At 50.9% G+C, this 27347-nt stretch overlaps 1 protein-coding gene and 1 long non-coding RNA gene across 11 annotated transcripts in view; both read right to left on the minus strand.

Moving 5' to 3' along the window:
- Positions 1-723: 723 nt before the first annotated feature.
- Positions 724-11322, minus strand: LOC139081092 (uncharacterized). Its single transcript, XR_011536068.1, has 3 exons — positions 7809-11322; positions 7026-7443; positions 724-2953 (listed from the first exon to the last, which is right to left on the minus strand). It is a non-coding gene; the product is annotated as an uncharacterized lncRNA (long non-coding RNA).
- Positions 11323-12106: 784 nt separating this feature from the next.
- Positions 12107-27347, minus strand: part of PHKA2 (phosphorylase kinase regulatory subunit alpha 2) — a 75887-nt gene continuing 60646 nt past the window's right edge. For 4 of the 10 annotated variants that reach the window (XM_070605285.1, XM_070605279.1, XM_070605280.1 and 1 more), the window contains 12 exons: positions 26241-26374; positions 25659-25815; positions 24827-24906; positions 24546-24624; positions 24310-24439; positions 23642-23743; positions 21214-21332; positions 20406-20435; positions 16634-16804; positions 14458-14511; positions 13562-13762; positions 12107-12777 (listed from right to left, as the gene is read on the minus strand). In XM_070605285.1, the coding sequence (XP_070461386.1) occupies positions 12607-12777; positions 13562-13762; positions 14458-14511; positions 16634-16804; positions 20406-20435; positions 21214-21332; positions 23642-23743; positions 24310-24439; positions 24546-24624; positions 24827-24906; positions 25659-25815; positions 26241-26374 (1428 nt within the window). In that variant the 3' untranslated portion in view covers positions 12107-12606. Of the gene's footprint in view, positions 12778-13561; positions 13763-14457; positions 14512-16633; positions 16805-18457; positions 18480-18565; positions 18741-20405; positions 20436-21213; positions 21333-23641; positions 23744-24309; positions 24440-24545; positions 24625-24826; positions 24907-25658; positions 25816-26240; positions 26375-27347 lie in introns of those variants that run through there. The other 6 variants (XM_070605286.1, XM_070605282.1, XM_070605281.1 and 3 more) reach the window with 4 other exon arrangements.

Here is a 27347-nt window from a genome sequence, read left to right on the forward strand (position 1 = left end):
TTGTATATTCTTCATCGTGGGTCCTTCTAGTTGTGGCATGTGGGACGCCGCCTCAGCGTGGTTTGAGGAGCTGTGCCATGTCCGCGCCCAGGATTCGAACCAACGAAACACTGGGCCACCTGCAGCGGAGCGCGCGAACTTAACCACTCAGCCACGGGGCCAGCCCCTGATTAGCTATTTTTAACAATAAGCACATGCAAACCCACTACCCCGAACAAAAGCTGGAACCCTGACAATAACTTATACCTGGTCACACGGTCCCCACTCCATCCCAGCTCGTCTCCACAGTGCACAGAGTGTCCGGTCTCCGTCCTGAAGCCTGCCTGCTTTGTTTTTGCCCTGGCTTTTCAATAGTTTTTTTGCATCCGTATGTGTTCCTAGAAAGTGTATCTCTATATTTTCATTTTATAAAGCGGGTGTCATGCTGTTTGTAATCTTCTCAGACATCCTGCTATACTGCTAAGATTCAGCCACGTGTGGCGTCTCAGTGGCTCATTCATTCTGAATCCCTCAGAAAATCCCACTGGGTGAGTGTGTTCCTGCCCACAGACAGGTGAAGGCCTTTCAGGTTTTGCCTTCGTGGCTAGTGTGCTCCGAGCACTGCCAACACTTCTTGTCCTAGTTTCAACATTGCTGCCATGTTGTTGAATTAGCTAGTCTTCTTTCATCATTTTTTAATGTCTAGTTAAACATGTGGTCATGTCCCCCTTTTCATCCATAAGATTTTTTTGTTTCTTTTTTCTTGAGCAACCTTGACAGAAACTGACCTATTTTGTTACTTTCCCTAAAAAGGTAACCTTTGGCTTTGTCAATCTCTCTTGTATCTTTGTTTCCTACTTTAATAATCTGCGCTTATTTTCATCATTTTGTTGTTCTTTCTCTAATTTCTTAAAATGGAACCCCAGCTTATTAATCTTGAGGCTCTCATCTTTTCTAATATAAGTATTTAAGGTTATAAATTTCCCTCAAACACTGTTTTTTCTGTATCTCACAAGCTTTGATATGTAAAACTTTCATTTTCATTCACTTCTGGATATTTTAAAGATTTCATATGGTTTCCTCTTGAAAAGTGAATGAGTTATTTCACAATTTTTAAAACATTTCCAAGTGTATTGGGATTATTTACCTTTTTAAAGGGCAGAGATTGTGGTTTGCATGATATTTATTTTTTTTAACTAGTTGTTTCTTTCTGGCTTATATAATCAAAATGTTAATGCTCCGTGTGCTTGGAAAACCCAAATGTGTGTGCTCAAATTGCTGCGTACACCTGTCTCTGTGTCCATTAGATCAAGGGTGTTAGCTGCATCATTCGGACTTTCTACATCCTCGTCGGGCCTTCTATGTCCTCCCCTTGTGGTCGGCTTGACTCATCGGTAGTCAAGACGTGTGTTGAAATCTCCACCATGAAGATGAATTCACTGATTTCTCCTTGTAGTTCTATCAATGGTTCTTCTATATATTTTGAAGTTATTTTATTGGGTACATACACGGAAATCTCTTCTTGGTGAATTTAATCTTTCATCATCATGTAGTCATCTTTGTCATCCTTAATAATGCTTTTTGTCCTGAAGTCTATCGTACCTGACATGAGCACAGCGACACCAGCTCTCTTTGGTCAGTATTTGCCTGACGTGTCCTTTTCCAGCCTTTTATTTTCAACCTTTCCTGTTCATGTGCGTATAGATAGCACACCTCTCTCTGTTAATCCAATCTGTCGACATTTGTCTTTTCACTGCCAAGTCTGGACCATTTAATCAGCGTTCTCCCTAGCATGTTTCTAACATCTTCTCCTCTATCATGGCTTGTCTCACTTCGTCTGTTCCTATGCTCTATCCCACCGGGCGGGGAGGTAGGAAGGTTGGGGGAGGTGGTTAGAGCTGATGGCAGCAAGTAGAAGAGTCCAAAGTATTCAGTGAGCAACACCTTTCTGAAAGCTACCAAGGGCCCTAGGCAAGGCACAGAAATGTCAGGAAGCATGAAAGGGGCCAAGACATGATCTACGGGTTAAGCGCTCAGGATAGGCTCTAGGTTGCCCATCCAGCAGCCATCCCCATTCTTCCTCATTAACAGGATCCCAACTTTGTGTCAGAATTTGATAGGTGATGTCTCAGAAGGTGGCTCCATCCCCCAGGCCCACACTAGTTCTAGGTCGAGAACTACAATAGTTCTAAAGCTATCTGGTTAATCCTTACTGTCTTTTCCAGGGATCAGTCTAAAACAGGCATTTGACTCAGTTCTGGCCAATTAGAATTAGGGAAAGTTTGCTAGGGGGCTTCTGGGAAAGACTTCCTTGCCTGGATTGGGTAGGGGGAGGGGGAGAGAGGGAGAGAGAAGCAAGAGAGAGAGAAGTGCAATAAGAAGGCCCTGCCTCCCCCTTCCTGGTCTGGATGTTGTCTTTTAAGCATGTGATGCTTGGAGGTGTGGCAGCCATCTTGCAACCACGCAGGAGAAAACACCATGCTCTGAAGATGATGGAGAAGGAAGATGGGAAGGGCATGGATCCTTCCTGACGTTGTCGAGCCGCTGAACCAACCCTGCAACCTCCCAGCTCCAGACTTGTTAAATGAGATGATAAATGTCTTTATTGTTTGAGCCACTGATAGCTGGGTAATCTATGAAGTACAGCTGAAAGTATCGTGAGAGATGACTGAAGATCTTGTGTACAATCCTGCCTCCCAGAGTTCCAGGAGCAGTGCCAGCCAGCACTAAGGCAGAAAACACAACGGGCGGGCTGAGGGCCTCGTGCTCTCCAGTCTCCTTTCACCTGTTCTCGCCGCATCACACTGTCGAGCTCAGAGGCTGAGAATTCCACAGGTTAGAGCTTTCGCTGAGACCGAAGTGTGACTAATGATATGGAAACACCTCTGAAAGGGCTGGGAATGACCCATGACCTTCAAGGCTTCTTCCCTCTAACGATTCAGTGACTTGCGTCGCAAAGGAAACAGGAGACGGGCTAGAATGAGGACAGAAGGGGAGAGAAAGCACTTGGGGGCTGTTTTTAAGCAGGAATTCATTGAAAGTTTGCTAGGTTCCAGGAGCTTTACCCTCACTATCAAATTTTTTTAATCAAACATTTATTTAGCACTTATTATGGTGCCAGGTGACATCCAAGCACTTGAAGAATATTAGTACGTTTAATCCTTGCAACAGCCACACGAGATGGAGTTGCTATCGTTAAGCCTAATTTATGAAGAGGTGGACCAGGCAGGTCACCAGCTCTGAACCATTCTGGACACGGGGCAGTTCTCGTGGTCTCAGGCAAAGCAACTCTGTGTCCTGCAGCTCTCCAGCCCCAAGCTCTGCGGGGTGGCCCCACCGGCAGGTTGGCCTGGATCCCCTATGCAGCCTGAGGATTTCAGGGGCCCTGGCTCTCAGCTGCTGCCCCGGCCTGCACCCATGCCAGGTGCTCCCTTCTCCAAGGGCAGCAAGACTTCTCCCAAGTAAGTGGGAGGCCCCAGACCTCCCTTGTCACACGAGGCCCTTGGCAACAAGTTCCAAGAGGAAGAAGGAATTCAGAAGTTGAAGATGAAGATGGGGCTTTGAAGCCCTTTGCTCTGCCTCCCAAAAGTGCCATCCCTGCCTCTGTCCGTCCTGCTTCCTCCTTGGTCCACAGCAGAGAGCCGTGCTCAGGGCGGAGCAGAGGGCAGTAACCTCAACCTCTCTAGTGTTGGGATCTAACGCCTGAAGTGGGCTAAGCCAAGCTTTGCTAGGGTGCAGTCCTGAGAGACTTCTCTTTAAAAATTAGATAATGGGAATTAAAAATGTTTTAATGGTCCTGTAAACCTTGCATTAAGATTATTGTCATCCTTATTTGATAAATGAGGAAACGCGGCTCAGAGTGACTGGCCATCCATGGCCACGCAGCTAACAAGTAGCCTGTCTGAATGCAAAACCCAGATTCATAAGTGCCTGGGCTGCCTCCCTTGCGGATGAGGGGTCTGCAGATCTAGATGGGGGCCACCAGGACGGGGGGGTGACTGTAGCCACTGTCTACTGAGCTGCTGTCATGTGCCAGTGGCTTATATACGTTATCATGATGTCATTATATATATAATGATTAATCTCTGGAACTGCCCAGTGAAAATGGTTTATATAATCGCCATCCCATTTCACAGAGGAGGAAACTGAGGCACCAAGAAATGATGTATAATCCAAGTGTGCCCATCTCTAAGCAGCAGCATGATCTGACTTCTTGCCCAGCTGACCCCAGAACACCTGGTGGGGAAAGGGCCAGGGGGCCCAGGAGGTGGTCGAAGAGAGGGGTGCCACTTTGGGGCCTGCGCAGGCTGAGGAGCACTGTCAGACTAGCCCTGAGGCCCAGCGACTGCCTCTGTCGGGTGTGTCTGGTCCTTAAGTTGGGTGAGCGCATGTGCTGCCCCGGCTGCCCATTTGCAAATGCTGGGCTTTTGAATCTCTGTAGCTCAACTGAGAATTCCCGTCCCCTGCATGATTTCTCTCTGTATCTACAGCCAAACCTGTACAAACTAGGAAAATGAGCCTCTCTTCTGAGGTAGATTTGTAAGGAAAATGCAGTGTTCTTTGCCCAGATCTAGATAAACGGAGGATCTCAAAACATTGGCTTTCGTCCTGATCTAACGCAGGAGAAGCTGTGAAATTCACAAGCCTCTTGAGCCTCGGTTTCTCCACCTGTAAGAGCCTGGTGCTAATACTGGGCATCTAACAAGCAAATGTAGGACGATAAAGGCGTGTCCTTTATGGCTCCCAGGGCTCTGTTACTTGACCGGAGGTACAGTTCAGACCTCTGTCGCCGCCCTTGACCTTTCCAACACACCTGAGGTTTGCCCAGATGTCAGTCTCACAGAAGACAAAGTCACTAATTCCAGGGACTCCGCACAGCCAATCCTGTTGGCCTCAACTCTCCACCCATATTTCACTCTCTCCACCCGCCTGCAACGTTCCCCTGACCACAGCTCCCGGCAGGCAGCGCCCCCCTCCTCCCGGGGTGACTCACTGCATTGCTTGCCTGCTTTCCATTGTGCCTTTTTTAAGTTCAAAAAAAAAGAAATGCGTCAAATTGAAAACCCAGCACAGCACATCTATTTAAAGTGCAGAGGAAGCAGCCTTTGAACGACTTGCAGAACATGACGCCTTGTGAACCTAGAAGGCCTCAGCCCCACAGTCTTTCTCGTGCTTTCTAAGGCCCTGACTTGAAAGGCAGGTGGGCGCTCATGGATGGCAGAGAAGAGGTCTGACGTCCACTGGGTTGGGGCGGGGGAGAAACTCCTGCAAGGGCAGGTGAGGACAGGCGAAGCCGAGCCTGAGGGTGAGCCCTGGGGATCGTTCCCAGCCACAGGCTCCTTTGAGGCGCCTCACGTGGCACAGGAATCGCAGCCCCATGGCTGGAAGTGTCTGCCTCTGCCTGTGTACACGCGTGTCCATGTCTGCAAGGAAGCAGTCTAAGAGGCATACGGGTTAGGCCTGAGATGGGGGAGGAGGGCTGAGGAAGGGAGCAAGACTAGTTTGCCTCTGTCATTCAGTCATTCGATAGCTTCCATTTTCCGGCTGCCCTAAACAGCAGCAAAGCAGGGGCTGCTCCGGAAGCTTGTGGGCTTCACAAAAGGGGTGGAGGAAGTTAAATTGCCTCAGCGCATGCTCCCTTCCCCTCTTGCCTTCGGACAGACGCAGTCCCTCCAAGCCCACTCTACAATGGAGCCCTCCTCCCCTCTGTCTTGGCTGCTGCCCCATGGCCCTGTTTCCCCTTCAAGCATCTCTCTCTGTAAGGGTTGGCAATAATGGTCATTCTTCTGTCCCAGACCCCCCAGTGACTGGGACAAAAGCCAAAGTCTACACTCCTCCCCTTGATGGTTACACTCCTGGCCCTCTGGCCTCCTTCCTGTTCTGCAAACACATTAGGTGCACTCCTGCCTTGGGGCCTTTGCACTGGCTGTTCCCTCTGCCTGGCATGCTTTTCCCTTGCATGGCTCAGGCCCTTACTTACTCCAGGTCTCTGATCAAATCCTGCCTTGTCAGAGGTCTTCTCCAATCATCCCATATGATAGTCCCCGCCACCCCCAGGCCTCCCTGCCCTCTTTGTCTGCTTTATTCTTGTCCATGGCCTTGACCTTGCCTAGCTGTCCGCCCCCACCCCAAGCACGGTGCTTTGACATCTATAGGATGTAGTCCGATACTGATGGATTATATTCTCGAGGAACTCTTGCCTTGTGGCCCAGAATGTTTTGCAGGTGAGTAGTTTGCTCATCCTTGACCTGCTTGGGGTGCAGGGCCCATCACACCCAGGGCAGGGTCTGGAGGAGTCAACGTGCTCCCGTGCAAATCCTTCCCGCGCGGCGCAGCCTGGCCCTCCTCTTTTGCCCTTGCATCACGAGGAAACAGGGCTGTCCTGATGGAGCAGTGGTACCTGAGATTGAGTGAGGAGAGGCTCTGCTAAGACCTCTCCACCCCCACCCGGTTCCAGCATCATTTCCTCAGTGAAGCCCCCACTGGCCCCATGCTCAGTGCACCCTCCTCTCCCAGGGCTCTGATCGGAGTCCTCTCTCCCTGTCAACTTGCTTATTGTCCCTTCCCCTACTAGGCACGGAGCCGTCTGCCCTCCAGCCTGCTAAGCACAGCGCCTGCCACAGGAATGTGTGCTGACAGCACAAAAGCTATCTCCAGTCTCCATCAGGAGTCTGGGGACAGAAACACACAGCTCTGTGTGTGTGCGCGTGTGTGTGTGCCATCACCCCAGCATAAGTTAGCTCACTGCTTTGGGGGATGAAAAGCCCAGAGATTTCTGGAGATTCAGGCAGCGAGGACAGCACAAGCTCCGATGCTTCTGCATCCAAGGCCCTGCTGAGCCCGCCTGCTCCATCTCCCATCACGAGATGCCGCCTCACCCGGCGGTGTGCGCAGTGCCCTGTTCCAGCCTCCTTGGAGCTGCCGGGCCGCTTTAGCTCTGGATCTCTTGTGCTTGATGAGGGAGAAAGAAGTGCAGCGGGGAGCTCTTGCCGGCTGCCACAGAGGGAGAGGGAGGGGAGGGGACAGGCAGGGAAAGGCCGACTCACCTCGATGGCTGTGCTCCCTTGAGCCCAGGAGAGTGACTCGGATGCTTGCAAGAACTCAGGGAGCGAGGCCCTGTGACAGCGGGGGAAATTACTCACACTGTCAGGAGAGGCTGACACTTCGGATCAGTTCCGTTCTTTATTTTTAAATCCCCCAGCTGGCTAAAGACTTAGAAGGAAAGATGTGACTATCACTTGCGTCTTGTCCCAGACGGGCTGTCACTCAGAGTCCAGAAAAAGGCTAATGGGGCTGGGCTGGGCTAGTGGTCACGAAAAGATGCGAGGCACGTTGGCAATTCGTGCAGGGCTCCGCTGCGAGGTTTCGTGACAGCTCCTTGGAAGCTGGGCGGCGGGATGCGGTCTGCTTGGCGGCCCGGGCAGCAGCAGCTGTCCAGCCACTATGACTTAGTAACATTTTGACCTGAAGAGAGAAGCTGTATTATCCCAGCTGGAGCCCAGAGGGGCAGGGAGATGACTCGCATGCTCCTCTTCACTCTGTTGTACAACCCTCCCCAGAGGGCGACCCCGCCTCTCAGGTCAGCTCTCAGCGCGGGGTGGGGGTGGGAGACAGGTCCTTCTTTTCCGGACAAAAGAATAAAAGCCGAGAGTCCTAGCTACAGTGGACACTTAGTTTTGGCTACTCAGCATCTGAACCCCCTCCCCAGGTCTGGGGATCGCCCACGTTAGGAAGCCAACGCCACCTCCACTTTAGAAGGAGGAACGCTCAGACAGCGGCTCTTCCAGCTGCTCTCACAACCAACAACCGCCCCAGCCCACGCAACGCACCTGCCCGAGACGGAATGCACAGCTAGTGGCCGCATGAGACCCGCTCTGTGACAGGTGGCAGCCTCTATATTTCGTTTCCAAAAGAGCAGAGGCGATGGTCTTAGTGGCTGGCGGTGGGGGCATCGGTGGTGCCAGCCCCAGGGTGTTGAGCCCATGAGAGTGACGTGGGGCCTTGTCCCTGGCGGGTGAGCTGCCAAGCCTGGTGATCATGTGACTTATCCGATATCCTCCCCAGTCAGAGGTGCTTTCTGTTATTTGAAAATAAGAACTCGGACAGTTGGCCAACAGTGATACTGAGACTACGAGAGATGAGAGCCATGACTTGGGATTTCTCCTTGGCAAGTCTATCCTGAGTTTGTATCTGGAAAGGTCTTTCAAAAAAGGGGACAAGGCAGGCACAACCACTGCCCAGTGCCCAATGCCAATGCAGCTTGGTCCCACATGGACAACGCAAAACCGTGCCCTTTGGAAAGCCTGGCACCTCAGCTGCATCAGCTGCCGGTGAAGGCATCTGGCAGCAACCCCACCGAGACAGCCGAAGCTGCTCAGATTTAGGTTTGAGGCATGGCTGTCCTGGAAGACCAGAGCTGGGAACACTTCACAGGGGGCTGGAGAATCTTCTTCCTTAGAGGTTTTCACAAACAGGAGACACATTTTTTCATCCCCACCAGACTAGTCCATATTTCTGTATGCCAAGCAATGCCTGGCCCAGAGTAGGCCCACGATAAATGCTTTCTGAGCAATTCATCTTTCAGAATAGGTGACATACTGCAATAAAGCAGAGGGATGAACACATGACTTCAGAGTTCATTGGTTTCGATGGTTCCAGTCCTCAGAAGGCATTTTTGCCAAAATTGCACATATGTTCCTTAAAAACACACACATGGTTGTTTGCTGATGGAATTTGTCCCTCTCCCAAACCATCAGGCAAACGCTCGGGACGCATCTGACTCGAAGAGTCCCGCCTGCAGTGTCAGGCCTTCTCACTCCTCAGAGAACTCTCTTGGTAACTCAAGGACATGACTTTTCCTAAATGGCTTTCTGAGGGGGACAAAGGGGTCTAAGATGGTGACAACGCAGCTTTACTTCCCCTCACAGGCAGAGCTATCAGTGGCCAAGTCTGAGAGAGCAGAAGGCATTCTGGGACCATGCAAAGTACAGAGACACACAGAACAGATGGCAGCAACTTCAAAAGCAGAAGAGTCGCCTTGAAAGATAAGGGCATCAAAGGAGGGGTGGGGAGCTTTTGTTCCCTCTGACAGCAAGGAAGCAGAGAAGACAAAAGCTGTTTGCCAGACTTGTGCCCCAGTCAATGGAACTGAACGATGGTTCTGCTGTAACTGACAGCCAGGGAGGCCAGGCCTCCTGTCGTCTTGTCCAGAAATAAATGGCATCAATCAACTGACGAACTGTTTCTCTTGCCTCCTGATCGTCCGGTCTCTTTTCTTTTGCTATTTTTACATGGGGAGCATTTACATCCTCCCTATCCAGGCAGCTAACGCCTGACAATCTCTCCTTCCAGTCCCTTGGCCTCAGCAGAGGTGCGGAAGCTCTAACTGGCCTCCTGACAGACGCCCACCCAGGAGACCCTGTGTGATAGGAAGAGCGTCCTCCTCCCCCCACCAGCCCGGGGTTGCCACTGGGCATACCTGGCTTCGGGGAACAGGAAGCCCCTGGCCCCCCGACTGCCAGAGGCGGGGGAGTTGGGAGGGTTCCTGACTCCCTGGTGCTCACTGCTGTGCCTGGGTGTGGGCCTCCTGCACACTTACAGATGGGCAAATTTACAGAGGCACAGAGAGGCTGAGTAACTCACCCCAGGTCACAGAGCTGCTGGTGTTGGTGAGTCTGTCTGACTCAGAGACAGAGCCTTCCTCCTTGCTGCTGGATTTACCCGGGTCAAAGCCAGGGCGAGCAGCAGGTAGGGTGGCTGGCTGCCTTTCAACTGAGGATGTTAAAAGAAATGTTTGTTTCTGGCTCTGAGACAGAACAGCTACCCCCCAGCCCTAGCAAAGGTCAAAAGTGGCCTCTCTGCTAGAGGAGGGAGTTAGGAAAGAGCAGTGGGGTGGAGAACCAGCCAGCCCAGACCTGAAGCTGTAGGGGCTGCCAGGCGGCGGTCTCCTGCCGTGGAAGCCCAGTCTGCTGAGGCCAGAACGGTGGCAGGACGGGACCTCTACCACCCGCCGAGACACCTGCTGCTCTTCCTGGCGTGGGCCTCAGCTGCTCGTCAAAGGGATTAAGCCTCAGAAGCCTGTTCTCCTTCTTCAAAGCTGACAGCTTGATGCCTGTGGAAATGCGGTACTATTTCAGGATTTCATTTGAAAGAGGCTTCAGGAGTGAATCGAAGGCTCATCTGAATTGCTTATTATGGCTCTTCTCCCAGCCTGCATCTTGGTCGGTGAGCCCAAACATGGCGTCTGTGGCTTTGCACGTCATCCACAGGCAGGTGATGTTCTAAATTAACTCCTGGCTCATTCTGGAGGACTGTAGCTCTTCCCGAGTCTTCTCCCAAGGAGCAGCTGGGACTTGCACAGCGTGTACCTTTCTTACATGAATTACATGAGCCTTGCTTATGTCAAGCGTGTCTTAAAGACACCAAAAATAAAGGCTATGAAAATGCTACTAGGAATCTGGGTGACTGTTGACCCTCCTGGACCCTCAGAGGCAAATGGGAGCAAACAGGCTTCCCAGGGAAGACGGGGCACCAACAGGAAGGCTCCAGGGCACTGCAGGATCCGGGGGGTGAGGCATGGTGCCGCATGGGCCAGAGCTGCAGGCCAGGCTGCCCACGCTGTCTCTGGGATCTGTCCCGCAAATGCCAGTGTTCTGGGCAGGCCCCACCTTGCCGGCCCTGCGCCACGTCCGTGTCTCAACACTGTCCCTGCCCCACTAAAGCACGGCCACCTTTCCACATTGGGCTTCCTCAGTAGTGCGAGGTCCTTGGGCACTGAGTCATGTCTCATTTATCTTTATGTTCCTCTAACTGCACACAGAAAGCATTCAACACGTGCTGACGAATGAAGGGAGGGAGGATCTAGAGATCCAAGGAGAAAGGTTTTACACGCTGACATGGATAGGAAGTGGGGGAAAGAGGAGCGAGGGACTGCGGAAGTCCACCGGAGCAGAAATCCAGTGATTCGGGCCTCTGCACTTATGTAACGACTACTTCAGCGAGGAAAGTTTTGTGGTTTCGAAGAGACAAAACAAAGGCACTGAAGTCCCAGGTGAGCGGTGCCTGTACGCCGCCGAGCCCGTGAGTGCACTGAGACCGTGTTCTAGACCGCCTCTCCCGGGGCGACTACAAAGTATTTGGCTTGGACTGAAGAGAGGCTCTTTAGCAGGCAGCGTCAGAACGTGAGGCCACCCTTCCTTCCGTCTGCTTCCAGAACAACTGTCAGTACTGCATCTTGACTCTGAGGGGTGGCAAGCACCGCAATGTCCCCTTAAAGCGGCTAGAGCATCAGCTTTCTTCACCTTCGCATAAACTTCCAAGCAAAGATCCAATGGCCACGTTCCTGTTTCAGAGGCAGAGTCATCGCCAATCTAACCCATCACTCAACCAGCTAGAGCTCACCATTTGGCCACCAGGTGACAGTCCTTCCAGGTCCACTATTCACAGAAACTGTTTCCCTGTTGTTCACCCTGCCCTGCCGCCCGCCCAAGGTAAGACATCTCCTAGAGGGAAATCCATCCACCAGGACATCGGCAAAAGATTGGCAAGGCCCTGCCCTGTCAGGATTTGTCCTTGCTCCTCGACATCCAAGGCTTCCAACCACACCTACCTACTCCACACACACCTTAGAGTGCTAAGTTCAGGTGCTTCCACGAGGAGGCTCGAGTCCTCAGCCTGGCTCCATCGTAAGAGGGAAGTGCTGTTTCTGCCAGAGCACACCACTAATTGCCATGGCATCTTGGGCTGCGTGGTCATCGTGCAGCTGCCCTGGAGCACAGGGGGAAAGTACCGTCACCTGCCAGGGTGATCAGCCCATGGGAGGTGGGGCACAGGCCTTCCAGAGGGACTTCCTGCCTGCTCTAGCCCCAAAACAACGGTTTGCCCAGCTGTAAGAGTTGGCTACGCCCTGCCTTTTTTTTTTTGGCTAGACTCTGGAAAATGGGATTTTTCATATAGTAGGAGAAACCCTTAATTCATTGGTGGCCAGGATAAAATCCTTGAAGACCATAAGCCAAAGTTAACTGGGAGCAATTTTCTTAATCTTGCTGAGAGAATTATGTCACGTGAAGATAGCCATGCCAATGAAACAAGAGGCCAAGAAAGAAAGCAAAGCACAAGAAAACCAGAATTCCATAGAAAGAGTATTGTTCTATTTGGTAAACAGTTTGGTCCACAGACTGAATCCTGTTAAGATGGTGCCCTTGTCAAGGTCCGCTCATCTAGCTACTGCTGCTGGAAGGATCTTTCCGTCTTTAAGATGTGTCACTAGCTCACCCAACTATTTCAGTAACTCTGCGAGAGCCAATTTAAGCTGGCTTCTCAGTTCGCTCTGCACTCGAGACCGATTTCCAATTCCTCCTCAGACTCTAGGAGCCCAGCTGCTGTGACAAATGTTCCAGCAAAATCGGCCTAGACAGTGATCCCACGGTGCTCCTTGGGGGAATACAGGAGTCATCGGCTCTTTCTGTGGCTTGGACATGCACTGGTCTCAGGTCAGTCACTGCCATCTCCTCCCTGCCAGTAATTCTGATGGGACATGCTTTTGCAACAGCACAGGGGATCTTGGGTAACAGACGGAAGTTCCCAGTGAGGCTAGGGGGCAAGTGACAGACTCAGAGTGCTGAGGCACTATTGCATCTGGCAGCCTGAATTGGGCAGCAGTTCCTGCAAATGAGAAGCCACTGCCTTTGTCAGGTAGGTCATTGTCCCATAAGCCCCACTCGGAGCACTGTCGTAAAAGAAGTGGCAAATGCCCGTGGCTTGGTCTTTCTCCAGGGTGTCCATGGCTCCAATTGACATCTGCAGCATGAAAAGGCAGAGACAAGGAATGAGCAGAGTTCACCCTTGTGGCCCTGGGGTGACTCTGTGTGCTGGAGGCTGGTCGCTAGAGGCCCACTCATGGCCTGGGGAGAAGAGCTCAGAGCCTGAGGGCAGGAGAGCCGACAGCACAGGGGAGGACATCCAGCCTCTGCTGCCAGCACTGCACTGTGTTCCCACATGCCCTAGTTCGCACAGCATTATGGACTCGATAGTGAGAGGACAGCTTCTCCCAGCTCAACTTTGGGTGCAGGGTAAGTGGTTTGTTTACCCAGGGCCGTATGCAGTCATGTGCCATGTAACAAGGTTTTGGTCAACGATGGACTGCATCTACGACGGTAGTCCCATAAGATTAGTACCATGTAGCTTAGGTGTATAGTAGGCAATACCATCTAGGTTTGTGTAAGTACACTCTATGATGTTCGCACAACAACGAGATCGCTGAGTGACGTATTTCTCAGAATGTGTCCCCACTGTTAAGTGACACATGACTGTTCATAGCAAGGGTGGTGTTTGCACTAAGACCTATGCTGAAATGGGTCTGCCCATCTCCAAAGGTCTGTGGATTCATTAAGTAGTCACTGTGCCATTTTCTAACCACATTTTTTTCACAATTTGTGATGACATTTTCTTTGTTTGAGAGTATTCTTTCCTATTGGACACAGAATCTCCAGCCTCAACAGAGACAAATGCCAGCCATCTTGGCTACCCTGCCTCTGTCCCCACCTTGGCTGTGGGGTGACTGGGCGGGCCTGGGCACACCCACCTGGTCCTGCAGGAACAGCTGGTTTGCCATCTGCACGATCTGGTCCACATGGATGATGCCCCCGATGTTGTTCATCTCCGTGTCTGAGAGCAGTGTGAGCACCATGATGGCCTCCACCAGCAGCTGCCGGTACTCGGGCTGGGGCACGCGGTTCAGCACCGACTCAACATGGACAGCGAACTTGATCTCCTCCTGGGTCATCTGCCAAAGGGACCAGCAGGGGGTCAGGAATGAGCCAGGACAGACACAGCCCCGTCACCAATGCTGAACACAGTACCCATCAAGGTTGGGGTCAGCTCAGACACTGCCTCTTTTCTGGCCAACTTCCAGATTCTGCCAGCAGGAATCCTCTGGAGCAGGAGGCCAGGAGCTCTGCTCTGGGAGCTGGCCTCGTCCTAGCCTTATTTACCCACTCCACTGGACTGTGACTTCCAAGGTGCAGGGACCGTTTCTTATTTGTCTTTCTTCTTCATCATTCTTTGCAGCATATGGCATCATGCCTTGGGTGGCATAAAAACTAAAACTCAATTTTTAAAAGAATGGGGAAAAGACACCAGGAACATGGCTGCTTTTGGCAGAGAGGGGGCCAGAGGAGGCTGCACGTGGATCCACGAGTGTGGCATGCGGCTTTGCTCTTCTCATAGGAGTTTAAAGGGCAAACCTAAAGATCTTGATAGTCAGAAATGCTGTTTCTGAGGGGAAGGAGAAAAGGTGATGCTAATGAATGTGGGAAAGAAACTGTAAAATTTGAGGGTTAAGCGGCAAAAAAGATCAGCCCTACAAATGGCCTGTTTCTACGTAAGAAGCTTGAAAGCAGCCCGAGTGGTTAGAGTCGCTGAAATGAAGCCCTCAGTGGAAACCCGCGCAGCCCGGCGTTCGGGCTTTTCCCATCGTACCTCTCGTGTCGTTGAGGATGGGAGCACATAACCATCGATGGACAGACCATGGCACTGGAAGCAGAATAATACACATATCACATTTTAGTCAGATTCCAGAACGTGACTAATAAGTGTGCATACATGCATGCACACACACTCAAGTTGCTCTGCCTTGGAAACCTGTGCGAGGGCTGGAACACGCCAGACTCTCAAGAGTTATTTTTAGAGAGCTTGTTCTCACTGCCCACAGGCTGTGTTTTCAATAGAACAATTCTAGGGAACCAGCAGGCATCTTTCAGATCTCGCAGGAATAATGCCCCAGGGTGCTGCCAGGTCCTCCTCTGTGGAAGCCCGCATTGCACTTGGCAGCCCAGCCCTGGCGGCTGAGGCCCCCTTTGGTGCCATATAAAGGGAGATTTTCATGGCTCCTGCTGGCAAAGCGATACTTCTGTGCCTTTGCAGGCATCTATTTTTGAGGTTTCTATAATAAGCACCAATCACAGAAGACTCAAGCACATGCACAGACACACACATGCACACCCATGTATATAAATACCAAGCGTCGGCTCGATACAAGATGCTGCTTTTTCATAATAAAAGTGTCCTGGTATAGAGCCAGTGGAAATCTGGAGGGGAAGCATGTGATGCCCCAGGAAGTGTGGGGAGATTTTCTAGGAACAGTTTGTTCTGGTCTAATTGGCTGCCTTCTAAATCCCAGTGCCCTGGCCAGCAGTGGCGGCCCCACCCCTGTCCCCGGTGGGCTGAGGACAGAGCGGCCAGAAATGCTCGTGCTCCTGACAAGAGGCGGAGAACGGAGAACCAGAGGCCACGTGGGCTCTGAGGGCTCTGCCCCCATGTGGGGACTCGGAGTCCAGCTGCACAAAGATGGGGGCTGCTCTGACCTCCCCATGCCCAGCTCTGCGAGGAAGACTCCGATCCCTACCCAGCAGAGAGGCTAAAGGCTCCCTAATGGGCCAGGGGCCACTGTCACAAACTGACCCAGCCGAAGGGTGCTGTGTCTTTCGGAAGGGGACTGTAGTATGCACTCATTTGGGATTACTTTTCTCTCCTCTCCTACTGTGAAATGAGCTAACAAAAATAGTTTTAGGAAAAAATCAGTCCTGCCCCTGGTTCTCGGCTTGCATAGAAGTTTGTAACTGAAGCAGACTGTCCCCCCATGCAAGAGGAAAGACAAACTCTGTGGGACCCAGGAAGCCACATGAATGCCCTGGGGCTGATGGAAGAGGGAGACAGAACGTGGGTGAGGGGCAGAGGGGCATGGCTGCCCCCGCTGACCCCTCCTTGGCAACAGGCGTTCGGCGTTCGGGCGGGCTCTCCCACACTCAGGTAAGGCAGTGGAGGCTGTGGCTGTCACCTTGCATCTGTTTTTGATGACCTCTGCTGATGTTTTAAGAACGCAGCCTGTCTAAGGGCCACAGGCGTGGCAGCCAGCTGGCTAAGGGGAGCGGGTCTGGAGGTCCCCCCCAACCCTGGTCTTCCAGGTGGGGAAGCAGAGGCTGCCAGGGTGTGTGGCGATAGTGCCTTCAGGGCGCCTGGGACTCAGGGTCAGACTGGCAGCCCTTAGTACCCCACTCGGTGCCCTGCAGAGAGGAGGTACTCTGTCACGTTGCTGAATGGCTCGGATACAGGCCTGGGGGGGCTGTTCCAGGTCACCTGTCACGGTGTTTTCTCTGGTTCTTGTTTATCTTGTGACTTTTCTATGTTCCTAAAATATGTCAAAGGTGGTCCCACACAGCTTGGGCTGCCACTTTATCTAACTTGCTGTGGTTACAGCCAGTGGTTCTCAACCAGGGGCAATTTGCTGCCCAGGGGACACTTGGCAATGTCTGGAGACATTTTTGGTTGTCACAACTCGCGGAGGGGGTGCTACTGGCATCTAGTGGGTGGAGGCCAGGGATGTTGCTTAACATCCCACAATGCACAGGGCAGCTCCAACAAAGCATTGCCCAGCCACAGACATCAGTGGTGCCCGGATGGAGAAACCCTGCTCTAGGCTGTGAGCTCCCAGAGGGCAGGGCTGTGTGTCTGCTTGTTCTGTAGTCGCAGGCTACCTAATACCTGTAGGTGCCACCACGCCCCCACCAAGGGAGTAAGAAGGGACGGTTCACTTCCCTGGGAGCACGTGTCCTCCAGTACCAAGGCCTGTGTGCTGCAGCACAGTGGCCAAGCTCACCTTCTGAAGGATCTTCCACACCTTCTGGTAGAATCCCACAGGGACCCTGTTGATGGCCCCGTCCAGCCTTCTCCTGCGCAGCCACTGGCCTTGCCGCTCCCCCCAGCCAATGTGATGCCCGCCTGAGTCTGACGATGACGTGCCAGTGGGCGAGGACGGGGTGCTGGACCTCTGTAAGACAGACAGCACACGGCCTTCAGAAGCCTCACGGCCTGTGCTGCAAGGGTGTGCTGGCCGTAGTGAAGGGCGGCTCAGTGAACTAGTCAAAGATACCAGATGACCTTTTGCCCAGAGAGGAATTTGGTTCCTTGATTTGACCTTGGCCGTTTCTTGAAGCTGGATTAACTCTTTAATGCACCGATTTGGTTACTGAACTCCTTCTTTGCACCCCTCCCAGCCCCCAAGAAGGATAGCAGCAAAGGACCCTGACCTGACAGCGGGAGGCCGAGCAGGTAAGGGTGCGGGCTCTGGGGTCGGGCTGCGAATCCCAGCTCAACACTAGCTGCATCAACCCCTAGCACTAGCTCCAGGCCTCAGGCTCATCTGCATCATGGGGACATAGTCGGACCCCCTTCAAGGAGCTGTCTGCCAGCACTCACTCAATGAGGACACACAACACCCTGAGAGTATACCTGGCTTGTGCGAAGTGCTCATGGTGGGCAGTGTCACTACCAAGGCCTCCTGGCATTGCTGCAGGAGGGCTTGGAGAGAGATCCCGGCCCTTGGAGCAGGGGAGCCCCTCGGAGCCGCCACAGCCCCGGGAGACAAATGCCAACGTGCCCCCCTTCCTTCTGCAGTGCCACAGAGAAGTGGCAGTCACCTCCCCATAGCGCAGGTGCCACGTGAATGCAATCCATCACGGAGCAGAGGAGGGTCTGGGGCCAAAGACAGAAAGTCAAGGCTGGGAATCTGCATTTTGTAGCGGGGACCTCCGAGATTATGGTATAGCCATGCGTCCTTTTCAATCTGCTTTCTGCGATGCCTGTTCTCAGCACGAGCCTTTAGCCTAATCTGGGGCAACGGCAGCTGGGAAGACGTGCTCTGCTGAAGCTGAGGGAAAGGGCGGCATCTCCTTCCCACCTTCTCGCCTGAGGCTGGACTTACTCTGGCCTCCGTGAGGGGAGCGCTGGGACAGGGCCAGTAGTTTTGCCTCTGGCCTCAGGGACTGGCGGGCCTGCCCACCGCTGCAGAGGCAGCTCTGCGAGGCTCCCAGTGGGGGCCTGGCGAGCACGCCTGCAAGTGGGGTGCGCTCAGTGTGGGGGCGAGCATCAGGCAGTTGAGGCCACGCCACCTACCCTCCCTACAGCAGAGCTCACGGCCTGCTTCTGTGGACGGAAGGGTCTGCAGGTTGGGAAAGGGAAAACCTTCATCCTTCACGTTATCTTTGTTCTAGACTATCTGGCACTTTCATTTCTCAATGCACAACATAAAAATTAAAGGTTTAAAAATGAAATCCAAATGTTAAGCATGCTAGAAGGGCAGGAGGCAGGAGTTTTCTCCATGCACTCATTTTGACTTCATCAGATCTTATTTTGAAAAGGCTGTTAAGCTGGGTTATTCCATTAGGCTCATTACTGCCATTTAAATACGGCAACAATTAGATACAAATAAAAGTAATTACAGCCGCACTCATCAATGACTCAGCTGGTTTTCTCCTAGTTTCGGGAGGAAGATGCGGGCTCGCCTCTGCAATTAGAAGTTTCCTAGTCGTCCACTCGATCTGGGGCCTCACACCAAGCAGGGGCATCATGAGTACAAAGTGCTAGTCAGCACGTGCAGGCAGTGGTTCACCACCATGGCTCAATAGAAAGGCACAGAACCAATGCCTCGAAGGTTCCAGAAGCTCCTGGACAAACAAAGCTCAGTTCAAGACCTTCTCGGCTTGCTTTCTAGACTCTCCTCATAATGACAGTCAAATGAAAACACTTAAACCTGTTCAAATCTTCGGGAGTTAAGGATGAGGTGGGAGCACGAGAAGGGCAACAAGAGGATTCAGACACCACAAACGAGGAGGTGGCGGTGAGGAGGACAACAGGTGAGACTCGTGGTTTACTGCAGACTTGGAGGAATGCGCACTGCTGGACACAGCCTGGCTCACAGAAAAGAGCTACAAGACAAAGAGAGTCCACTCAGTCATGTGCAGTGACACCAGAGGACGCAAGCAGAGAGGAGGACACAGAATGGCAGCAGAAAGAAGGCGCAGAGGTGGCGGCGTACGGAAGTTCTCACTTACCAACCAGGCAAACAGCCCCAGTGAGACGGGCATGGGCAGAGCTCTGCGGCTCCGGGCAATGGAGAACTGGGAAACGCGCTCTCTCTGAGTAAGACATGTTACCACATTCTAGTCCTATGTGGAGAGTGCCTCATCAAGTTAGGACACAATTTATTTCCCAGTTACAGCTGTGAAATGCTAATCTTTCACGTTAAGAGTTGTGAAAATCTACAAAATACCCATAACCAGCATTTAGCATCTGGTACCTTCTGGCGCTCAGCACCTATCTGTTAAATGAATGAAGAAGATCTGCTGATGACCTTTTGCCAAACAAATATTTCTTCATCTAAAAATCTAGAATGTACCCTTAACTTGCATGGAGATAGTGCCTGAGCGCACACACACGCACCCATGGTGTTCTCGCAAAAGTAAATAGAGGGGGCCAGCCCCATGGCCTAGGTGGGTTTGATGCGCTCCCCTTTGGCGGCCCGGGTTTGCAGGTTGGGATCCCGGGTGTGGACCTGTACCACTCGTCAGCCTTGCTGTGGCAGCATCCCACATATAAAATAGAGGAAGACTGGCACAGACGTTACCTCAAGGCTCATCTTCCCCAGAAAAAACAAAAGTGAATATAAATTTAAAATGCCACGGCATCTATTAAGTTTGGGATACAGAATAATATATGTCCTTGATGTAAGTGGCCAAATACAAAACTTGTACTGAGTCTAAACCCATCAAAGAAGAAAGGTGATCGTTTTGTCCCCATAACATGCAAGGATGGCATTAAATGGAGGCAGGAGGAAGCACCCACATTCACCCTCCGTCAGCCGCCATCAGCATGTGGGTAACCAGAGAGATGGTGCCACCGAGTGGCTGGCAAAGGAAGATGTTTGGAAAGTCTGTTCTTACTTGAAAAGGGCATAAATTAGAAGAAGCGAGCACGTATGTTTTTCCCTGGGATGAAGTATAGAATCTGCACGTCATTATGTGATTCCTGTACGCTCTCTCAGTCATGGAGCCATTAAATCATTAGGAATGTGACTCCAATTTTCTGGAAGGAGGAGGAGTGTCGCAAGGGTAATAAGAGAACGGTATTCTTACATTTCTTTCTTTTCCTTCTAGGGTGAAATTCCCCCAGGCAATCTGGGGACAAGAATAGCAGTTTTCTTTCTACTATTATAAACAATGACCACATTTTACTTTTCCCTATTTGTTTCCCTTTGTCTGAACAGAAACTCCTGCCAAGGCAGAGCCGGGACCATCTCTTTCAAAAAGTATCCTGCAAAACCCAAGAATTTGATAAATGGATTTTTCTTAAAGGCATGGGGCAAGGTCATTTCTCCTGCTTTCAAGTCCAGCACTCTGCCTGTCCCCAGGGCTGCCTGTCCCTGGGGCTGCCTGCCACCACCTGCGGAGTGCCCTCCATCCAAGCCTGTCTGATGGGCAGACCCATTCTCCACGCATTCAGATTCTCCATATTGACAGCCTCGCTTTCTACATTCAAGCGAGAAAGAACATGAAGCACACACAGTAAGGGATGGAACAAGACAGATGTTTCACCTGTTCGTCAGCACTAAATCGCCTAGTCATCTGAAAATAAAAATACAGCAGGCAGTAAACAAAAAGCACTTTCGAATCAAGGATGCCTCCTACTTCTACCACCCTCTAGACAGTCCAGGGAAGTGTTGGTCCAACTACAGAGTGAGGCCCACCAGTGCCTCACGGACTCAATCGAGTGAGCCATCATTTGAAATGGAGAAGAAAATCTGGGTGCGTTTCCCCCTGCAGGTCATGGCCAGAAGGAAACTATTTCCTACTGTAGCTTATGGTCAAGTTCTAGCACAGGACCCGGCACATTAGGACCAAAAAGCTGTTGACTTGCAGTCCTGTGGGGTCAGTTCAGAAGGAATTTATTGTGAATTAAATAAAGGTAAACAAAGAAAAGAGACACCTGTGGCTGGTGGGGACTACAGGTATCACAAGCATTCCATCCTATTTCTAGATTCCTCTTCTTATTTCATTTGAAGGCCACGTTTGATGGAGAGATGATTCAACGAGCTTTTGCATGACCCTACTTTTTAAACGGCTGTGGCCCACTTGAAAGAGTGGCTCTCGCCAACAGAGGCAAACATGGGGAAGGGTGTTTTCCAGAATGTTCACGTAATATGTTACCACGTGTGACCGCACGTGAGTGGCTCTGGGATATCTGGGTACAGAGGTGTGCTCAGATTCCAGGACAGGAGGGATCTCATGTCCTCTAAAAAGAGCAGGCTGCACCCTGCATGCCCCAATTTCTATCACTTTCTGAGCTGAGCCCAGGTAGGAAGCCACTTCTTTCCTGGCTGCCACCGCCAAGAGCTCTTCTTACCTGTTTCATCTCACTCCTCAGCCTGTTAATGCCACTCCTCTCGGTTTTGGTGACTCCAGTATGGCCCACCTCGTGGATTGAGATGGCGGGGCTGGATGCGGAGGAATGGATCGGTCGCACTGGAGAGGAAACACACGTGGGTCTTAGGAAGTACACAGCATCCACCCTGAGATGAATGCATGTGACGTGCTCATTTTCATCTGTGTCGATCTCCCCCCTTGATTAGAAACTCTGTTAGAGGAGGAAGGCCTCATCTGCCCTGGCCAGTGCTGTTTGCTTCCAGCACCTGGAACAGGACCTGCTACACAGCGCAAGCTCAATACTTGTTTGAGGAAATGGATGAAAGAACATCACTTAAGCAGCATGTAGAAAAAAGTGGCCATAAAACCCTTTCATGAATTGGGTATATTTTTTTAAAATAATTTTTTATTTCTCCAAAAGTTTCCTTGTAGAAAACTGAGACCACCCAATTAAGGGGCCTTGGGCTGGAGAGGGAAGTCCTAGGAGAACAAGCTGACCAAGGGCTGGAGGCGGAGAAGATGTGGCTGCCTGAGGGTCAGTGCGCTGCTGCCATCACAGGCAGGGAGGCCTCCATCACCTCACTTCCCACCTGCTGCAGCAGCCTTGGGACCACGCCTGTCTGCGGCCCTGCCCCCCACTAACCAGTTCTCCATGCTGTGGTCACAGTGATCACTCTAAAAGGCAAGTGTGATCATGTCACTGCCCACTTGGAATCACTCCAGGCCTAGCTCTGTCTTCAGGATAAAGCCCAAACAATCTTCCCAGCAGTACACAAAGCCCCACCGACTTGAGCCCCACCTGCCCCTCTTAGCTCTCCACTCTGGGCCAGCCATACACTGCTGGGCATTTGCACGTGCTGCTCCCTCCTGTCCTGTTTCCCTCTGTCAGGCACATCCTCCCTGTCTGCAGGCCCAGCTCAAAGATCACTTCCTCGGGTAGCACCCCTTGCATGCACCACCTTCCCACCCAACCCACCACTGAAGCCATGGGAGTGGAGGGCACTCCCCTGGACTTGAGACAAATAAGGAGTCGGGGACACCAATATTTAAAGGACAGCAGAAAAGGAAGAACCCACCAAGGAACCTCGATCATTACCAGAAAGGGAGGAGGGAGGGACACCAGGAAAGTGGAAAACAGAAGCCAAAGGGGTCTGGGAAGCTAGAGTGGGACTTGTATGGGGTGGGCATTAGCTGGAAATATTTCTTAGACATCTCAGGATTTAATCAAAATTCTAAGACTATTTCAGCTTAATTCATAAAAATTGAACAACTGCCAAGGACAATTAACAAAATGATGTTATGTAAAAAGATGGGACCTCTTCTGGCCTAACTTGCAGTTAGACATATTTTGTCACTCAAAAGTGACATTACTCTGGTCCTAGTTTTGTAAGCATCTATAGCTTTATATCTAATAACAAATTTTTAGTAATTATCTGTGTCAAATCATGTATATTATTTTGATGAACAGAACCCAGTAAATATTTATCTTGTATATTTACATGTCAAGGACTGTGCATTTGAAAGAACTGAAAATGACTTTTGGAAAAGGATCTCGAGCGCTCTTCCTTCAGGAAAGGAGAAAAGCCACCGAAACACATCTGATTGCATGAGGCTGTCTTTGTCTGCCGGTGGGCACACACTCTGGGGAAAAAATATGAAGTACTCGATGTCCTCCTTATTAAAGAAAAAGAATGACAGCCCACACTGCATTTCTTTGACTTGATGAAATAAATTCACAAATGTGTCTGCAAATCATTTCACTTTATTATGAAGAGGAGAAATGATAATTGCTTCAATTATAATTAAGGAGCATTTGAGAACAGAATTCCACCAGGACTCAGGCGATTGTATTTCCTAGCAGTGCAAACAGGGTTCCGGTGGAGATAAGACTGAGCCAACAAGATGGGGCCAAGGCGAACTCACTCAGCAAGCAGGTGCTGTGGGGTTGTAGAGGGTTCTTCTCCCGGCCCCGTGAAGTTAGCTAAGGAGGCACTGGTTGAGAATGGTTCTACCCAAACCAAAGGCGGGGTGCTCAGGTGATGTAAAAAGATAGCCCTTTCATCCTGACAGTCTGGTCACCTCACCACTTCCTAACACCTGTGCGCAAGTGATGGCACCCGGACCTATGGCAGCAGGAGGCGGGCAGCAGGCCAGGATGCAGCGGTGTGCACACCACGCCCATGAGCGACCACAGCTCTCTCAGCAAGCCTACGAGGGGTCACAAAGCCCTGCAAGGGCAACCTCCAACCTAGGACTGTGTTCCTCTCAGTAAATTAGGACCTTACCCTCATACCTTATGTCTCAAATCGCGATTACTGATGTTGACTGGTACACAAATGACGCAGTTCCAGGCGACGCTGGACATGTCAGGTCTCCTCCCCACAGAGATAAAACAAGCATTTACTTACCACTTCTTTCAACTCCAAACTCCTTTCCACTTAGAATATGGTGCAAGAGACTTTTCATATCGAATGGGCTGAGGTTCATCAAACTTTCAGAAGCTTCTTCTCCTAAAAACAAACATCTTGTTAAGTGTCCCAGACACTGGGCTGGCAGTAGGTGAAGGATGAGTTGGGAGGGAGTGACAAAGGATGCTGTGGCAGGCCTCTCTGCTCAGGATCACCTCACCACTTATTCAGGGCTGAAATGTACTGATCCTTGGTGATTCTAAATGCTGCTGTTTAAACTGTATAATTTTTCATGCTGTAATGATCCCAATGTTAGGCATCTGACAGTTGACTTACATATTTAAAGTCGGTAGGTTTTCTCCCAGCGTAGGTGTCATTAAATGGGGGATGACATCTCACCACAAGGAGACACAGTAACGGACTTAGATGTCAGGAGCAGAGTGGAAGATTCTAGTGCCTCATTCTCCCTGACATACGAAATTCCCCACCCTGTGCTGGACGGCTTGGTGGAAGGTACATCTAAATAAGAGAACCTGATAAAGCAGGAGCACACGCAAAGGCTCAGAAGCCTGGATTCCAGCATACTTGGGCAGGGCTCCCCAGAAGGCAGGGCGGGTGGGTGCGGGAGCTGTGGGAGCCGCTGGAGAGTCTGCCCCCGCATACCACACCTGAACAGTTCAGGCTCCGTGCCAGCTCGGTGGCCATCACTTGAATGATCAGTCCAATCCGGAGTCTGAGCATCTCCACGAAGAGGCTGGGCTGCGCCCTGACGTACATCGCCAGGTAAACCACAATCTCCTGACGCAGACACAAGTGGAGACAGCGTTTTAGAGCCCAGGCGGTGGCAGAGGGGCCCCTGCCACCCAGAGAAGGCCGCAGCCCTGTCCCTCCCTGGCCAGCTGACCTGTGTGAGGACGGCGATGCTGATGTCCTGCCCACTGGCTTCGTAGATAAGTTTTGTGAGCTCCTCGGGGGGAAGGGGCCTAGGAAGAAGCAGGACACAAACACCATGAAAGATGCCCAGGAGGGCTGCCTCCTCGCCCTCCGGGGAAGGTCCCCATTTTCCGTGCTGGAAGCTCCCAAGTGATAGTGTCTTTTAAAAGACCCTCTTCCTGACCAGTGGATGGCACTGATGTTTTCCCCACGATCCACCACAAACCTGAGGCCCCCAGGCTGATGACTTACGCAGAGATGATCTTCTCCCGGGGCTCTGGTGGCAGGCCCACTGTGAGCTGCTTCTGGTGTGACAGCAGGTCCGTGCAGGCCTATCCATTTAGGAAAAAGGGCGAGGCGGCAAGGGGGTGAGGGAAGAAACAGATATTAGCAAAGCCAACAGGGAAGCACCACCACCAATAAGATCATAAATTTTCCTTTACAAACTTTATGACCCATGTTGCCACTTACTTGAAAAATTCATACATAGACCCCCACACTGAGCAACCCAGGCAGGGCTGGGTCCCAGTGATCTTTGTGTCCCCAGGATGTGGCCCTAGGCCTGGCCCTTATATGCCACAAGCAGGATGGGCTGTTATGAGTCCTAAGATACTGATGTTAAGGGTTAATGACCACAGTAGAGTCCTAAATTGCCAGTTTCACCATAATCCATAGATAACAAATACTGTCACCTTACCACAACACTGAACTTTAAGAAAGCAGTTCCGGATTTTGCAGGGCCCGCCTAGGGGTTAAAATACTAATGCTGATTGTACTGCAGATGTGCAGACATAAGAGAGTTCTGTTTAAGAGGGGGCCAGGCCAGAGGGTTTCCATTTTATTTCTTGGTAAATCTTTTTCTGTAGCTAAGAAGGAACAAAACTAATCAACTTGAATTTCATTGCCTTCCAAGAGCAGTGGGAGGTCAGGAGAGGAGGGCCTGCTCCATCTATATATTAAATAACTGGTTTCCTTTACAAATAAGAGGTGCTTGCCTCCAGCTTTCGTAATAGGAAGATTGGAAGTGGAAGAGGGCATGGGGTTAAAAAGGACAAATGGACAGCCCGTGCGCAATGCCTCTGACCTCGGCCAGGACCTCCACTTTCTTCCTGAGCAGACCAGAGATATAGCGAATCAAACCCCACTCCTGGTTCAGGCCAGCTTTCCCATAGAGCTCACTAAGGAGGTTGTGAACGGTGACCCCGTGCTGTCCGGAGAGATTTGTGTCCCAGCTGGGGCCCCTGTCGAGAGAGAGAAAACCCGGAATGTTTAAAGGCCAGATTCTCTTGCAGTAGAGCTCACTCGGCAAGCAGGGGAATGAATCACTGTGCATTCTGCCAAGTGTTAGGGGCCCTCCCAGTGCCTCTGTGTCTCACCGAGAGGGTTGCATCTCACCAAAGCACTCCTCCTATCTGAAACAGAAGTCTAACATTGGAAAATGGTGAGATCCTGGCCTCACCCAGCGTTCTCGTCCTGGGAGGCCAGCAAGCGAGCAGGGAAGGGAATGGAAGGGCAGGCAGGGACGGGGACGGAAGACTGTTCATGGTGATCCTGGGTAATCTGGGTGAATAAAATCATGACCTCGCTTGCTGGAAGGCCAAGAAGAGTAGGAGAGAGAGTCAAGGAGAATGGAGAAAGTTCAACCTAGTGAAGATGGTAAACTTACTTTATTACATACAGAATGTATAGAATGTCTGCTTGGTCCTGTAGGTTCGAACAATCTTTTAGCTGCTTAACCAGCTTCTCACAGTCCACATCACCACGGTCATCTCTGGGCCACTGGGAGTCATCTTCGGGGGCCTGGCCACACGGCAGACAAAGAGCAGGGGAGATGGGTTGAGGGTGTGATCTTTTAGAAGATCAGGAAGTGACACACCAACCTGGTCTTGGAACTTTGTGGCTGCACCTATCTCGAAGCTTTCAGTGGATCTTTTGAAGCTTTTTATTTATATGCTTTACTATTTTGGACCAGTGAATCACTGTGTTAGTCAATGTTTGCAAGAGGCTGGACTGAACAGGTTAAAATATGTGTAAGTTTTATCTATGCAAAGCTCAAAAACAAGCAAAACTAACCCCTGGTGTGAGAACTCATGGCAGCAGTTACCTTTGGAGTGGATGGGAAGGGAGCGACTGCAGGGGCACAAAGGGTGGTTGGTCATTTACATGGGTCTATTGGCTCAGTGATAATTCATTGAGCTCTACACTTACACCTTATACACTTTTTCCTATATATGTTAGATTTCAAGAAAATAATTTTTAAAAAGCAAATCAAATACAAAAAGCATGTGAGTTTTAACCTAAAATTGAGGTTAAAATATTCTCCCACAGATGCTGAATCTTTCTATTCATGTGGGATAAAATCAAGAAAGACTTCTGGATAAAAGAACAAATTATGGGAACCAGTGGGGAACACCTTGAGATTTTATTCTCCTGAGGAATCTTTTTCCAGTTTTGTACCCTACTCTGCAAGTAGCCGGCCTTGGCTGGCTGGCACAGAAGGACAGGGCTAGATAGTGAGCTAGCTTCTTTCCTCTAGTGCGACACAGATTCTGACGAGCAGCCAGAAAGTCAGTATTTTCCTAGATGCAAAATATAAAGGTTCACATCAAATTCATTGTGCATACTGACACAAAGCAGATTCCAGACAACTAAGTGAGCAGGTTCACAAGGAAACCCAGAACGTCTAACCCTAAAAGTCCTGGATCTCAAGAAATATGCTTTCTTTTGAGTTCAACCATTCAAAAGAGTTCTTGGGACTACACAAGCATTGAAG

The sequence above is a fragment of the Equus przewalskii genome, chromosome X (genome assembly GCF_037783145.1).
Source record: "Equus przewalskii isolate Varuska chromosome X, EquPr2, whole genome shotgun sequence".
Classification (NCBI taxonomy): Eukaryota; Metazoa; Chordata; class Mammalia; order Perissodactyla; family Equidae; genus Equus; species Equus przewalskii.